Raw genomic sequence first — 15270 nt, 5'->3', positions numbered from 1 at the left:
GCGAGGCCATCGACTTCTCCGGGGCTTTTCCCCTGTGAATGATTTCACTGCCGAGTACTAAAAACATCAGTAGGAAATGTTCAAATGAGGTAATATCCTATTTGCAGGCCGAAGAAAATACATTGTGCAACTTATCATCTTGTCTGAGACATACCATACCATAAAAAGCAAAAAATTGTATCATGGCGACAGGATGATTGACCTGTTGTATTGTGGCTGTCAAGTCTGCCCTCTTTATACAGCAGAGTTTGATCTTCACAGTTTTATTTCCATCTATTTTAATTTCCTGCCACATCTTACGGCCGATGCTATTTCGCAACTTTTTAAAGCATCATGTGACTAATACATGTGAAGGAACGAAATCTAACTGCAGGGCTTCAGTACAGTATGTGATGCTCCTTTTTTATTTTATTCATTTTATTACATTTTATAATTATTATGTGATGAGCTTGAGACCTCGGGCAGACTGAACACGGGGGATGTGACCACATCACCAACACATTTTACAAATTAATTCCTCACATTATTTCTGTGTCAGTGCAGCCATGCAGTTGTCTTGTGTATAAGATCAGTGAAGTACATTTTTGCAGCTTTAATTCTGTTGGTATGGTCAAACCAAATGAGTAATTTTAAACGGGTAACATGCTACCACTTTCTAATAAGGCACCCTTAATTCATGCTTTACAGATGAGTTATAAGTCATTTATAAGGGTTAGGGTACGAGGTACAAATATTTAGCATGGACCAGACAGAAGTTATTCGCTATCATGTTTATACTCCACTTGATTCACACGCTCAACATAACCATTATTATTACTGTTGTTTTTGTTCACTTAAATACAATTTGTGTTTTCTGAGGACATTGTTAAAGAAGGAAATCAAACACGGTATTTGCAATAAACTTTTATTTTGAATTTCGGTCACACTGATTGAACACAAAACCTCCATAGTACAGTGAATGTATGCTTTGCAAGACTTTCACTTGTAACGTTTGAGGATGTCATTGATCCAGGGAAGGTACTTTGATACATCGGTGTAGACGTTGGGTACATCTGAGTAGCTACAGTTTCCAGCTCTGTTGAAAGACACAACACCAACAGCCTTCCCGTTGCACACCAGAGGACCACCAGAATCACCCTGTGAGGAGGAAGAGTCTTCATTATCTTATTCATTATGTGATTTTTACTGTTTGTAGTTTTTATATACCAGCTGACATGTTCTATTAACAGTAAGAAAACCCACCTGACAGAATCCTTTGTCTGTGCCATATCCACCTGCACACATAACATTGGCAGGAAGACTTCCCCACACCTGCGTGCAGTCTTCCAGGTTGATGATGGAGACGTCCACCACTCTCAGATCATCAACAGCTGGACCACCAGTATTTATATATCCCCATCCAGCCACCTGGCAGTCGTCTTGTTTGTTCATTTCAGATGTGGGAAGAGGAATTGTTTGCACTCGTCCGTTCAGTGAAACCTTCTTAGACAGCTGGAGACACACAATGTTACAACTAATGCAATGTCTAATTTCATAACAATTGCTGGAATATGGAGCTGATAACAATAAAAAAGATGACTCAACAAATGTATGATGTCACCTGGAAATATGTACTTACTTTGAGGAGCATGATGTCATTACCAGTTGTTACTTTCTCATAAGATTCGTGTTTGTATTTTTCTTTAATGGATATCTTGTTGTCATCATTAACACTCTTGAGATCGTGGGTGCCAAGAACAACGTGGGTAATGCCACTGAATGAGAGATAACAAAGGGGGTGTCAGTACATTTTTTGTAATTATAATGTACAATAATAATAATTTCTTATTTTTAAAAAGTTGGTTTATATATCTTGACATGTTTTTTTAAATTAATTTCTAATTACATGATTTAAAGATTGCTGGAAGAGGAAATGCTACTCACAGGTCACAGTGTGCAGCAGTGAGCACAAAGTCCTCACTGATCAGGAACCCTCCACATTTATGATCACCATTCCCGTTCTGCAACGAGGCCATATAAAGCATCGAGTTCTCCGGGGCTCGTTCCCCATTTATGATTTCACTCCCATCTGCTGCAAAGATAAGGAAATCAAAATGAGGTTAATGTCCCATTAAATGGTTGGAAAATGATAATAATACTTTGAGAATCTTACCGCTTCGTCCGAGATACGCCAGGAGATGAAAAAGCAGAAATGTGTGCAGAGGATGCATGATGCCAGCAAGACAGCTGACCTGTCTCTCTTCTTGGGGCTGTCATGTAGACCCTTTTATACAGCTTTGCTGTGTTGGTTAGCGTGATCCTCATGTTTTATCTTCACTTTTAATCGCATCCTTTGATCAATGACTGTTTGCCAGTTTGCAACGTATGTTATTTTTGCATCATCTTGTTTTTTTTATGTCTCAACAGCATGAAGCACTTTATGATCAGCATGCGATGACTTTCACACATTTGTTCACATTCTTCCTCTTTTACCTTTTATGTCATTCATTATTCACTTTTACATTTAGGACACTTTCAGCCTCTTGGTTGAGTTCATTATAATCCTCCTTTCTTCATTTTTTATGAATAATTGCTCAGCAACATTAAAGGACTTTTGTTAGATGAATTCAATAAGTTAATAACTCAGATGCAACACCAGGATTCTGTATGTTGGAAGTCAAAATGTGTCACTGTGGCCATACGGGTCACTATGAATCCATTCTTGATTCTCTTCCTTTTATTTAGCTCATGATTTATTCGCGGCATCTTTCAGTTTTGTTCATTGTGGACCCACTTCACCTCACAAGTTCACAATAAGACTTAAATTGGGTGAATTTGATGACTCAATAGCACTTTGTTGTACATCTCTTTTATGAAAAAGGAGACATTAATGCTAAGATACCGGATAGTAATGATTTTAGTGTCTTTATTAGTATCTGTATTTGAATCATTTGGCTGTTGGGGGTTTTGGTTAAACAGCCTACTCAAACATTTTCTTCTCAGCTGACCTCATGTGGAGGTGGACAGCTGTTCTACAGCAGAGGAGCCAGTACAATGCAATGCAATCAAAGAATTGTTACATTCAACAATTATGTTGCTTGAGAATCTTTTTGATCCAGGGAAGGTATTTTGATATATTTGTATAGACGTTGGGTACATTTGGGTAGTCACAGTTGTTGTTCATGTTGAAAGACACAACACCAACAGCCTTCCCACTGCACACCAGAGGGCCACCAGAATCACCCTGTGAGGAGGAAGAAGCTTCATTTCTTTATTCAGTTTCTAGAAGACGAGAAACCATTCAGACTAAAAAACGTTGACATTACATTTTTGTGTTAATGGACAGAAAACATACCTGACAGAATCCTTTGTCGGTGCCATATCCACCTGCACAGATAACATTGGCAGGAAGATTACATCTAATATGACCCCATTTTTTCTTGCAGTCCTCCAGGTTCACGATAGGCACGACCACCACCTTCAGGCCGTCGACAACTTTACCACCAGTTCTTGTCAAACCCCATCCGGCTACACGGCACTTTGATTGATCTTTTACCTTAATCTCCGTGTTTGGAAGTGGAATCGGTTGTACTTTTTTGCCCAGTCGAGCTTTCCTAGACAGCTGGAGACACACGGAATGACAAAGTGACAATTAAAAACCAGCAAGGACCAATTCACAGCATACGTCTTGTCGTCTTTCAGAATTCAAGTTAAAAAAAATAATTAGTGGAAGATGGAGCTGTCCTTAGTATTGATGTCTGTGCTTTTCATTTTTACAGTTTTGGGCGGACTAGAACTGAATAAATCAGAACATGAAAGAAAGATTTTACTGTAAAAATGCTTCACCTGAGACTGTTAGGCTGATTGAATATCAACTTACTTTGAGGAGCATGATGTCATCCCCTTTGCTGACATTGACATAAGATGGAAACTTGCATGTCTTTACACGGTATCTCATTGTGTTATTATCAACCTTCTGGAGATTGTGGGTGCCGAGAACGACGCTGGTGGGATTCCTGAGTGAATGATCAGTGAGCGGTTGTCAGCAGTGTTTATTAAGTTGTGTTGACAAAATAAATTAAAAGATTCATGTAACATTAAATTCTTTGGATTTTTGATTACATGATTGAAAGATTGCTGAACGAGGGAAGTTAACTCACAAGCGCTCACAGTGCGCTGCAGTGACCACAAAGTGTTCATTGATGAGGAATCCTCCACATACATGACCGCCATTGTTCTGCACTGAGGCCATGTACAGCATTAGGTTCTCTGGGACCTTCCTACCATTTATGATTTCACTCCCAAGTGCTGAAAAGATAAGAGGAAAAGAAGGACGAGTTAATGCAGCATTTGGGTGATCAGAGACTTAAGACCAGACGTAGTAGTCTTACCGTAAAGTCCAAGATACATCAGGAGATGAAGAAGCAGAAACCTGTGCAGAGCATGCATCATGCCGGTGATACTCATCCTGTTCTCTTTGAGGTGTCAAGTCAACCCTTTTATATCACAGTTTGCTCAGTAAGGGACCCCGTGGTTAAGGTCTGCTTCGACAAGACCTCCTAAGCTACATCCTCTGTGCGTCGGTAACACCTTTAATTGTCATATAGTGATGAGTGCATGCGGTCAGTAAAGAAATGCAGCATTGCTGCTCTTACAGTAAATATAAAGCGTCTGGTTCAGCAGCCTCAGCAGCCTGAAGCACGTACACACATGATGTGATCAGCATGGGATGAGTTTTCACACAGTCTGTTAGTAACCAATTTATTCTCTTCTCCATTTGATGTCATTTGATATTTTCAGTTTTTCCCTTTGAATGAGGCCTCCAGCAAGAGCGCCAGGCTTTGAAGCACATTTAGCTCAGTGGCCAAATCCTGGAATTACAACATCTACATCTGTCACGTGATGCCATTGGGCCTAAAAATACTTTTTCTTATAGACTTACATTTGGAAAGACACGTCTGTTGTAAATTAACTCCCCAGTAAGAGCACTGTATTAGCATTATTTAACCTTTGTGTCGTCTTAGGGGTCAAAAATGACCCGCCACTATGTTTAACAGCATAGGAAACCCCCTTAATGGTCTTTTTTCAACTTGAAATTCAATGACTTTTCCTAGAATGACAACATGAAAAAAAGTTAAACATTGCCTTTGTTCATATTTCCATAAAAGCTGTAAACCAACAATGTACACATCTTGTCTTCGGGGTCATTTTTGACCCGGTAGTTATAAAATCATTTTCATACTACAGAAACCATAAAAAACACACCACAGCAACACACACACACACACACATACACACACACACACACACACACACACACACACACACACACACACACACACACACACACACACACAATAAATAGAGATTAGTGTGCTGCTGATTGAAGTCAGGGAAAACAAAAACTTTCTCGCGAATATGCAGCATCTCCCCTCCACGACCCCACACCTGGCTGAAGTTCACAGACATAATACAAACAAGATCAGAGAGAATAAATATTTCCTGAAAGCATTGTTTACTAATGGGGAATGCAGTCAGAGGCTATAGAGGTGCTGCAGATGACAGCACCCCCAGACAACTGGAAATGGATGGATGAGATTGACCTGCTCGGCCTGCTAATCTTAGCAGGTGTGTATAGGTCCCGAGGCGAGGCTGCATCTAGTCTTTGGGATGCAGAGAGTGGAAGGGCGATTTTCCGTGCAATGATGTCACTGAAAGTCTTTCATATTTTCTCAAAAACGATACGATTTGATAATCGTGAGTCAAGACCTGCAAGGCGTGTGACAGACAAACTAGCGGCCATAAGAGAGGTCTGGGAGAAGTGGATTCCAGATTAAACACAGTCTTTCTGCACTGTGAAGAGGAAAAAATTAGATATTCACAATGCTTGTGATGAATGACAAAATGCAAAATAGATTTGGGATTTAAAATGCAATCAAGCTGTTTTATTTTAGAGGTTTAGTGAAGGCGGGTCATTTTTGACCCCTAGGACAAGTAGTGTATACAGAAAATGAAGACAACACAAGGGTTAAATCAGTATGTCGTAAAAGTTGGTAAATGCATTAATAGCCGAATCCAGAGTTTTCCTCCGTTCATGTGATTGAGTCCGACAACGAGTCTGGACCGAGGGCTGGGAGGCGGGGTTAAAGGGAACGCCGGTGCGATTGCTTCATGAACCCCATGGATGCAGAAGATCGCCGGTAGATCTGCGTAATTTTATACTGTGAAGACAAACTTTCTTTGCATCAAGCGCCACTGAGTAACTTTCATAGGAAGGAACGGGGCCCTGCCTCGCTGAATCCAGTTCTCTTTATGTTTTGTATCTATGGCACCTGGTAAATGACCTTGGTAAATCCAAACTAACCAAAGTGACAAAATGGACGATGGCAGTGTATGCTTTAGGGCGTGGCTACCTTGTGATTGACAGGTTGCTTCCGCGGCGTTGTTGGGTTTGGGTGTTGCCCCGTGTTCTTAGAACTTTAACTCTTTCACATTGTGTTTTTAGGGCATGAAAGTTAGTTGTAGCCTTTTTGGTCGACTTAAAATGCCTTACTGAGAGTTTGCATGTACTTAGCTCCACCCTCTTGTGTCACTTCTGGTTACAAAAAAAGAATCAAGATTGTGACGGCCATGAACCTAGATGGCAATCTATGGCCAAAATGCCAAACTCAAGCCTACAAAACTGCAGTCCACAAACCAATGGGTGATGTCAAGGTGACAACGTCCACTTCTTATATACAGTCTTTATATATATGCTAATATAAAAGTTATATATGCTTCTCACACTTTTCTATGATAATGATAGAAACATAAACCTTTATTCAGCTATACAACACTTCTATTTGATGACTTGGAAGTTGAATCTGTTGTACTCTGTTGTGCAGTTGAGCTTGTCGAAATAACTGGTTGGACAGAAAATCAGAAAGGTAAAGTTTAGATGCTGTGAGTGGCCACGATAGCAATACTATTTTAATCAGGAAAGACTTAATGTAAAGAGATGCTTAAAGAGTAATTCAATTAATTTATTGACAATGTGCAGCCATGCAGTTGTCTTGTGTATAAGATCAGTGAAGTACATTTTTGCAGCTTTAATTCTGTTGGTATGGTCAAACCAAATGAGTAATTTTAAACGGGTAACATGCTCCCACTTTCTAATAAGGCACTCTTAATTCATGCTTTATAGATGAGTTATAAGTCATTTATAAGGGTTAGGGTACGAGGTACAAATACTTAGCATGGACCAGACAGAAGTTATTCGCTAACACGTTTATACTCCACTTGATTCACACGCTCAACATAACCATTATTATTACTGTTGTTTTTGTTCACTTAAATACAATTTGTGTTTTCTGAGGACATTATTAAAGAAGGAAATCAAACACGGTATTTGCAATAAACTTTTATTTTGAATTTCAGTCACACTGATTGAACGTAAAACCTCCATAGTACAGTGAATGTATGCTTTGCAAGATTTTCACTTGTAACGTTTGAGGATGTCATTGATCCAGGGAAGGTACTTTGATACATCGGTGTAGATGTTGGGTAGATCTGGGTAGTTACAGGTGAAGTTATTGTTGAAAGACACAACACCAACAGCCTTCCCGTTGCACACGAGAGGACCACCAGAATCACCCTGTGAGGAGGAAGAGGCTTCATTAGCTGAGTCATTATGTCATTTTTACTGTTTGTAGCATTTATATACCAGCTGACATGTTCTATTAACAGACAGAAAACCCACCTGACAGAATCCTTTCCCTGTTTTATCGCCACCTGCACAGATAACATTGGCAGGAAGATTACCAAGATGACTCCATTGCTCCTTGCAGACTTCCAGGTTGATGATGGAGACGTCCACCACTCTCAGATCATCAACAGCTGTACCACCAGTCTTTATATATCCCCATCCAGCCACCTGGCAGTCGTCTTGTTTGGTCATTACAGATGTGGGAAGAGGAATTGTTTGCACCCGTCCGTTCAGTGAAACCTTCTTTGACAGCTGGAGACACACAACGTTAAAACTAATGCAATGTCTAATTTCATAACAATTGCTGGAATATGGAGCTGATAACAATAAAAAAGATGACTCAACAAATGTATGATGTCACCTGATTGTGTACTTACTTTGAGGAGCATGATGTCATTACCACTTCCTACTAAAGATTTGTGTAAGTGTGTTTCAATGGATATCTTGTTGTCATCATTAACACTCTTGAGATCGTGGGTGCCAAGAACAACATGAGTAATGCCACTGAATAAGAGATAACAAAGGGGGTGTCAGTACATTTTCTAAAGCTATAATGTACAATAATAATAATTTCTTATTTTTCAAAAATTGGTTTATATATCTTGACATCTTTTTTTCAATTGATTTCTAATTACATGATTTAAAGAGGAAATGCTACTCACTCGTCACAGTGTGCAGCAGTGAGCACAAAGTCCTCACTGATCAGGAACCCTCCACAAAGATGACCTTTGCTGTCCTGCACCGAGACCATATACAGCATCGAGTTCTCCGGGGCTGGTTCCCCATTTATGATTTCACTCCCATCTGCTGCAAAGATAAGAAAATCAAAATGAGGTTAATGTCCCATTAAATGGTTGGAAAATGATAATAATACTTTGAGAATCTTACCGCTTCGTCCGAGATACGCCAGGAGAGGAAAAAGCAGAAATGTGTGCAGAGGATGCATGATGCCAGCAAGACAGCTGACCTGTCTCTCTTCTTGGGGCTGTCATGTAGACCCTTTTATACAGCTTTGCTGTGTTGGTTAGCGTGATCCTCATGTTTTATCTTGACGCATCCTTTGATCAATGTCTGTTTTCCAGTTTGCAACGTATGTTATTTTTGCATCATCTTGTTTTTTTATGCCTCAACAACATGAAGCACTTTATGATCAGCATGCGATGACTTTCACACATTCGTTCACATTCTTCCTCTTTTACCTTTTATGTCATTCATTATTCACTTTTACATTTAGGACACTTTCAGCCTCTTGGTTGAGTTCATTCTAATCCTCCTTTCTTCATTTTTATGAATAATTGCTCAGCAACATTAAATGACTTTTGTTAGATGAATTCAATAAGTGAATAACTCAGATGCAACACCAGGATTCTATATGTTGGAAGTCAAAATGTGTCACTGTGGCCATACGGGTCACTATGAATCCATTCTTGATTCTCTTCCTTTTATTTAGCTCATGATTTATTCGCGGCATCTTTCAGTTTTGTTCATTGTGGACCCACTTCACCTCACAAGTTCACAACAAGACTTAAATTGGGTGAATTTGATGACTCAATAGCACTTTGTTGTACATCTTTTTTATGAAAAAAGAGACATTAATGCTAAGATACCGGATAGTAATGATTTTAGTATCTTTATTAATATCTGTATTTGAATCATTTGGCTGTTGGGGGTTTTGGTTAAACAGCCTACTCAAACATTTTCTTCTGAATTTATATGACGGTATCAGATGAACCACAGAAACAAGTTTCCTGCTTCAGTTTTGAGTGACAAGTCACAGTTATGAAACAGTGCACGAGTATAATCGCTTTTGAGTACTTTTTAACACTTTTCATGTGGATTCAAATTAGCTCCAACATGCACACCCTCAATATGTTACCATGGACTGAGAACCAAAAGAATCCCGGTTATTCAGGACTCTACTCTTGTGGTCACTTTATTATCACGAGGGGACATGCCCTGTTGTGCATGTTAGTACATTTACGACTGTGTGCTTTGCATTTCCACGTGTTGCTCATATTGTGACATGTATGTTATTAATGGCCTACAGTTGTTGCTAAAATAATACATGGGAGTTTTAAGATCACATTGACAGTATATTTATGTATTTATTTAAGAGGATCCCCATAAGCTGATGCCAATGGTAAAAGCTAGTCTTCCTTCAGTCCTACATCCAGTACATCATATCTATGATATACATACTGTAAACATTACATTTGTGCTACATTATGTACATCACGTGCATTATTAATTGTTTTACATTAAATGGATAGATCGGGTGTTATGAAGTGGGGTTGTATGAAGTACTTATCCATTGCTAGTGTATAACTCATAGATGACAGTTGGTACTCTCCCAGTGTGGAGAAACCCAGTTACCGCATGGAAGCAAAGCAATCTACTGCTCTCGACAGGGGCAGCGGCAAAACATTTTCTAACCATCCACTTCTTATATACAGTCTATGCTTCTCACACTTTTCTATGATAATAATAGGAACATAAACCTCTTGCAAATGATCAACAACTTGTTTAACCCAATTCAAAACACTTTTATTTGATGACTTGGAAGTTGAATCGGTTGTACTCTGTTGTTCAGTTGAGCTTGTCGAAATAACTGGTGAGGCATAAAATCAGAACGGTAAAGTTTAGATGCTGTGAGTGGCCGCGATAGCAATACCATTTTAATTAGGAAAGACTTAATGTAAAGAGATGCTTAAAGAGTAATTCAATAAATGTATTGACATAGTGCACAATAGGCAGTGTTGGGCAGTAGTGGCGCTACAAGTAGCGGCGTTACAAGTTTAACTACATTTCTCTGTAGCCTGGTGGTAGCGTCGCTTTTCAGTAGCTAAGCTCTTTTATTGATCAAGTACTGAGGTAGTGCCCACACCAGCTACATTTCCCCAAGCATTCATGAAGCTCAAGTGCAGCGGAGCTTTGTGCTGCAGTCTGACATTAAACTGCTGAGGATCAATAACTGACTCCACGGCCATACTCAAACATGTATGTGGAGCAGGCAGAAGCACTTGTGTATGACGGCGATAGCAAATAAGCTTTATTTTACGAGTAACCGGTAGCTTAACTTACTGCAGGTTCTAAGTAGCTTGTCCAACACTGACTAGAGGAATGCTTAAGAAAAATCTTTGTGACGTCATATTTTAAGGGGGTAATGATGCCATGAGCTGCATAGGAACATCCCTCTCATGGAACCTAGACACTAGTGGTGGTGATGATGAAGAGGGGGAAGAGCAATGGTTGAAGATTTGTATGGATGAGATGTAGAGCATGACTTCTGATGAGCTCACTGGGAGGACTGGTTGTGATGAGGATCGGAGGTGAATGGGGTGGAGGAGGGTTGCATCAAACTGACACTTAAATGACAGCTGACAGCAGGAGAGAAAGAAACATGTTTTAAACTGTGACAGCAGTAACCAATGAAGGTTATTGTCAACAGAGTTACAGTATGTGCACTGGTTGGGATAGTGCTGTGTTTTTGCATTTTTATTTGATACTGTTTTTCCGCCTTTTTTAACATTTAATCTCACAGGAAATAACACTTAACTGTTTTAAATTTATTAAACCAACTAAAACCAAATAACTTGACTATAAAAATGCCAGATGTCACCTGGGAATGCTGGTATGAATGAATACAATTCATTCATGTCATACAATCCGTCATTCCTCACATAAAATGGGTGTTTGCACTTGTTTACAATGAATTTCACTCGACCTTCTTGAGATTGTGAGTGCCAAGAACAACCATTGCTGTTTCCTCATTCTTGAAAAAGTTATAAATAAGTGGTTCGTAGTGGATTTAAAAAAAATACCTTTCTTTTGAAAGAAGTCAATTTATATATCTTTGATTAAATAGAAAAAGAAGTGGCTGCTGGAAGAGGAAATGTACCTCTCACATCACAGTGAGTGAGTCTTTACTGATGAGAAATCCTCTAAATACGTGTTGTTTTTTGTCCTGCAGCGAGGCCATCGACTTCTCCGGGGCTTTTCCCCTGTGAATGATTTCACTGCCGAGAACTAAAAACATAAGTAGGAAATGTTCAAATGAGGTAATATCCTATTTGCAGCCTGAAGAAAATACATTATGCAACTTATCATTTTGTCTGAGACATACCATAACATAAAAAAAACAACTTGTACCATGGCGACAGGATGATTGACCTGTTGTATTGTGGCTGTCAAGTCTGCCCTCTTTATACAGCAGAGTTTGATCTTCACAGTTTTATTTCCATCTATTTTAATTTCCTGCCACATCTTACGGCCGATGCTATTTCGCAACTTTTTAAAGCATCATGTGACTAATACATGTGAAGGAACTAAATCTAACTGCAGGGCTTCAGTACAGTATGTGATGCTCCTTTTTATTTTATTCATTTTATTTAATTTTATAATTATTATGTGATGAGCTTGAGACCTCGGGCAGACTGAACACGGGGGATGTGACCACATCACCAACACATTTTACAAATGAATTCCTCACATTATTTCTGTGTCAGTGCAGCCATGCAGTTGTCTTGTGTATAAGATCAGTGAAGTACATTTTTGCAGCTTTAATTCTGTTGGTATGGTCAAACCAAATGAGTAATTTTAAACGGGTAACATGCTACCACTTTCTAATAAGGCACCCTTAATTCATGCTTTACAGATGAGTTATAAGTCATTTATAAGGGTCAGGGTACGAGGTACAAATACTTAGCATGGACCAGACAGAAGTTATTCGCTATCACGTTTATACTCCACTTGATTCACACGCTCAGCATAACCATTATTATTACTGTTGTTTTTGTTCACTTAAATACGATTTGTGTTTTCTGAGGACATTGTTAAAGAAGTAAATCAAACACGGTATTTGCAATAAACTTTTATTTTGAATTTCGGTCACACTGATTGAACGCAAAACCTCCATAGTACAGTGAATGTATGCTTTGCAAGACTTTCACTTGTAACATTTGAGGATGTCATCGATCCAGGGAAGGTACTTTGATACATCGGTGTAGACGTTGGGTTTATCTGGGTAGTTACAGTTGAAGTTATTGTTGAAAGACACAACGCCAACAGCCTTCCCGTTGCACACCAGAGGACCACCAGAATCACCCTGTGAGGAGGAAGAGGCTTCATCAGCTTATTCATTTTGTGATTTTAGATGTTTGTAGCATTTATATACCAGCTGACATGTTCTATTAACAGACAGAAAACCCACCTGACAGAATCCTTTGTCTGTGTCATATCCACCTGCACACATAACATTGGCAGGAAGACTTCCCCACACCTGCGTGCAGTCTTTCAGGTTGATGATGGAGACGTTCACCACACTCAGATCATCAACAGCTGTACCACCAGTCTTTATATATCCCCATCCAGCCACCTGGCAGTCATCTTGTGTGTTCATTTCAGATGTGGGAAGAGGAATTGTTTGCACTCGTCCGTTCAGTGAAACATTCTTAGACAGCTGGAGACACACAACGTTACAACTAATGCAATGTCTAATTTCATAACAATTGCTGGAATATGGAGCTGATAACAATAAAAAAGATGACTCAACAAATGTATGATGTCACCTGGAAATATGTACTTACTTTGAAGAGCATGATGTCATTACCACTTCCTACATTCTTAAAAGATTTGTGTTTGTGTTTTTCTTTAATGGATATCTTGTTGTCATCATTAACACTCTTGAGATCGTGGGTGCCAAGAACAACATGGGTAATGACACTGAATGAGAGATAACAAAGGGGGTGTCAGTACATTTTCTAAAACTATAATGTACAATAATAATAATTTCTTATTTTTAAAAAGTTGGTTTATATATCTTGACATCTTTTTTTCAATTGATTTCTAATTACATGATTTAAAGATTGCTGGAAGAGGAAATGCTACTCACTCGTCACAGTGTGCAGCAGTGAGCACAAAGTCCTCACTGATCAGGAACCCTCCACATATATGATGACCTTTGCTGTTCTGCAACGAGGCCATATACAGCATCGAGTTCTTCAGGGCTCGTTCCCCATTTATGATTTCACTTCCATCTGCTGCAAAGATAAGAAAATCAAAATGAGGTTAATGTCCCATTAAATGGTTGGAAAATGATAATAATACTTTGGGAATCTTACCGCTTCGTCCGAGATACGCCAGGAGAGGAAAAAGCAGAAATGTGTGCAGAGGATGCATGATGCCAGCAAGACAGCTGACCTGTCTCTCTTCTTGGGGCTGTCATGTAGACCCTTTTATACAGCTTTGCTGTGTTGGTTAGCGTGATCCTCATGTTTTATCTTGACTTTTAACCGCATCCTTTGCCCAATGTCTGTTTGCCAGTTTGCAACGTATGTTATTTTTGCATCATCTTGTTTTTTTTATGCCTCAACAACATGAAGCACTTTATGATCAACATGCGATGACTTTCACACATTCGTTCACATTCTTCCTCTTTTACCTTTTATGTCATTCATTATTCACTTTTACATTTAGGACACTTTCAGCCTCTTGGTTGAGTTCATTCTAATCCTCCTTTCTTCATTTTTTATGAATAATTGCTCAGCAACATTAAAGGACTTTTGTTAGATGAATTCAATAAGTGAATAACTCAGATGCAACACCAGGATTCTGTATGTTGGAAGTCAAAATGTGTCACTGTGGCCATACGGGTCACTATGAATCCATTCTTGATTCTCTTCCTTTTATTTAGCTCATGATTTATTCGCGGCATCTTTCAGTTTTGTTCATTGTGGACCCACTTCACCTCACAAGTTCACAATAAGACTTAAATTGGGTGAATTTGATGACTCAATAGCACTTTGTTGTACATCTCTTTTATGAAAAAGGAGACATTAATGCTAAGATACTGGATAGTAATGATTTTAGTATCTTTATTAGTATCTGTATTTGAATCATTTGGCTGTTGGGGGTTTTGGTTAAACAGCCTACTCAAACATTTTCCTCTGAATTTATATGATGGTATCAGATGAACCACAGAAACAAGTTTCCTGCTTCAGTTTTGAGCGACAAGTCACGGTTATGACATCCTCACAGTCACAAGTATGCAAGACTCTAAATTTAACCGTCTGCAGGTTAACAAATATACCTACAACACATGCAGGCGAGCACACACATACACAAACCAAGGGCGGACAAATCTATGGTGATACATTCAGCACGCTCATTAAAACCAAAACAACAGGCTTGTACTGAGAATGAAGCAAAGGTTTATTTCTTATTTGTATGGTTTTACCATTGAGGTCTTGCAAATTGGATTTGAAAATGCTCTTCATCATCTATAGAACATACACCAGGAAAGAGTTGCCTTTTAGTCTAGCAGTGAGTTGGATTGGCTGCAGAGCAAACTTGGTCCAAAAAGGTTTTGTCAATATCTTTTGTAAAGGATCCCCTACATATAGTTTTTGTTTCACCACAATAATTAAAAAACAGTCTTTGACATTTGAAAGTGACATTTTATTTGCATTTCAGATATAGAGCAAACAGTGACGGGGCAACTTGAATACTGCAATGCCTCCACAATAATACGTTTTATTTATAAAGCACTC

General features: G+C 39.0%; 3 protein-coding genes across 3 annotated transcripts; all 3 read right to left on the bottom strand.

Moving 5' to 3' along the window:
• Positions 1-978: 978 nt before the first annotated feature.
• LOC142946259 (uncharacterized) lies at positions 979-8669 on the bottom strand. The gene is made up of 11 exons (XM_076087352.1): positions 8612-8669; positions 8383-8530; positions 8101-8230; positions 7718-7975; positions 7458-7612; positions 5428-5431; positions 2153-2249; positions 1921-2071; positions 1619-1757; positions 1243-1491; positions 979-1137 (listed from the first exon to the last, which is right to left on the bottom strand). Exons 1-11 carry the CDS (start codon positions 8667-8669, stop codon positions 979-981), a joined length of 1548 nt encoding a protein of 515 aa, XP_075943467.1.
• On the bottom strand, positions 3062-4431 carry LOC142946935 (granzyme B-like). The gene is made up of 5 exons (XM_076088566.1): positions 4371-4431; positions 4140-4287; positions 3860-3995; positions 3335-3601; positions 3062-3223 (listed from the first exon to the last, which is right to left on the bottom strand). The coding sequence occupies exons 1-5, from the start codon at positions 4429-4431 to the stop codon at positions 3062-3064; spliced, it is 774 nt and encodes a 257-aa protein (XP_075944681.1).
• Positions 8670-12668: 3999 nt separating the features above from the next.
• On the bottom strand, positions 12669-13900 carry LOC142946258 (trypsin-3-like). The gene is made up of 5 exons (XM_076087351.1): positions 13843-13900; positions 13614-13761; positions 13309-13444; positions 12933-13181; positions 12669-12827 (listed from the first exon to the last, which is right to left on the bottom strand). Exons 1-5 carry the CDS (start codon positions 13898-13900, stop codon positions 12669-12671), a joined length of 750 nt encoding a protein of 249 aa, XP_075943466.1.
• Between the last annotated feature and the right edge of the window lie 1370 nt (positions 13901-15270).

Source organism: Anarhichas minor, unplaced genomic scaffold (genome assembly GCF_050575085.1).
Source record: "Anarhichas minor isolate MPS153535 unplaced genomic scaffold, ASM5057508v1 ptg000010l, whole genome shotgun sequence".
Lineage (NCBI taxonomy): Eukaryota > Metazoa > Chordata > Actinopteri > Perciformes > Anarhichadidae > Anarhichas > Anarhichas minor.
Note: the sequence above shows the minus strand (reverse complement) of the source record. Positions and strands in the feature narration are given on the sequence as shown.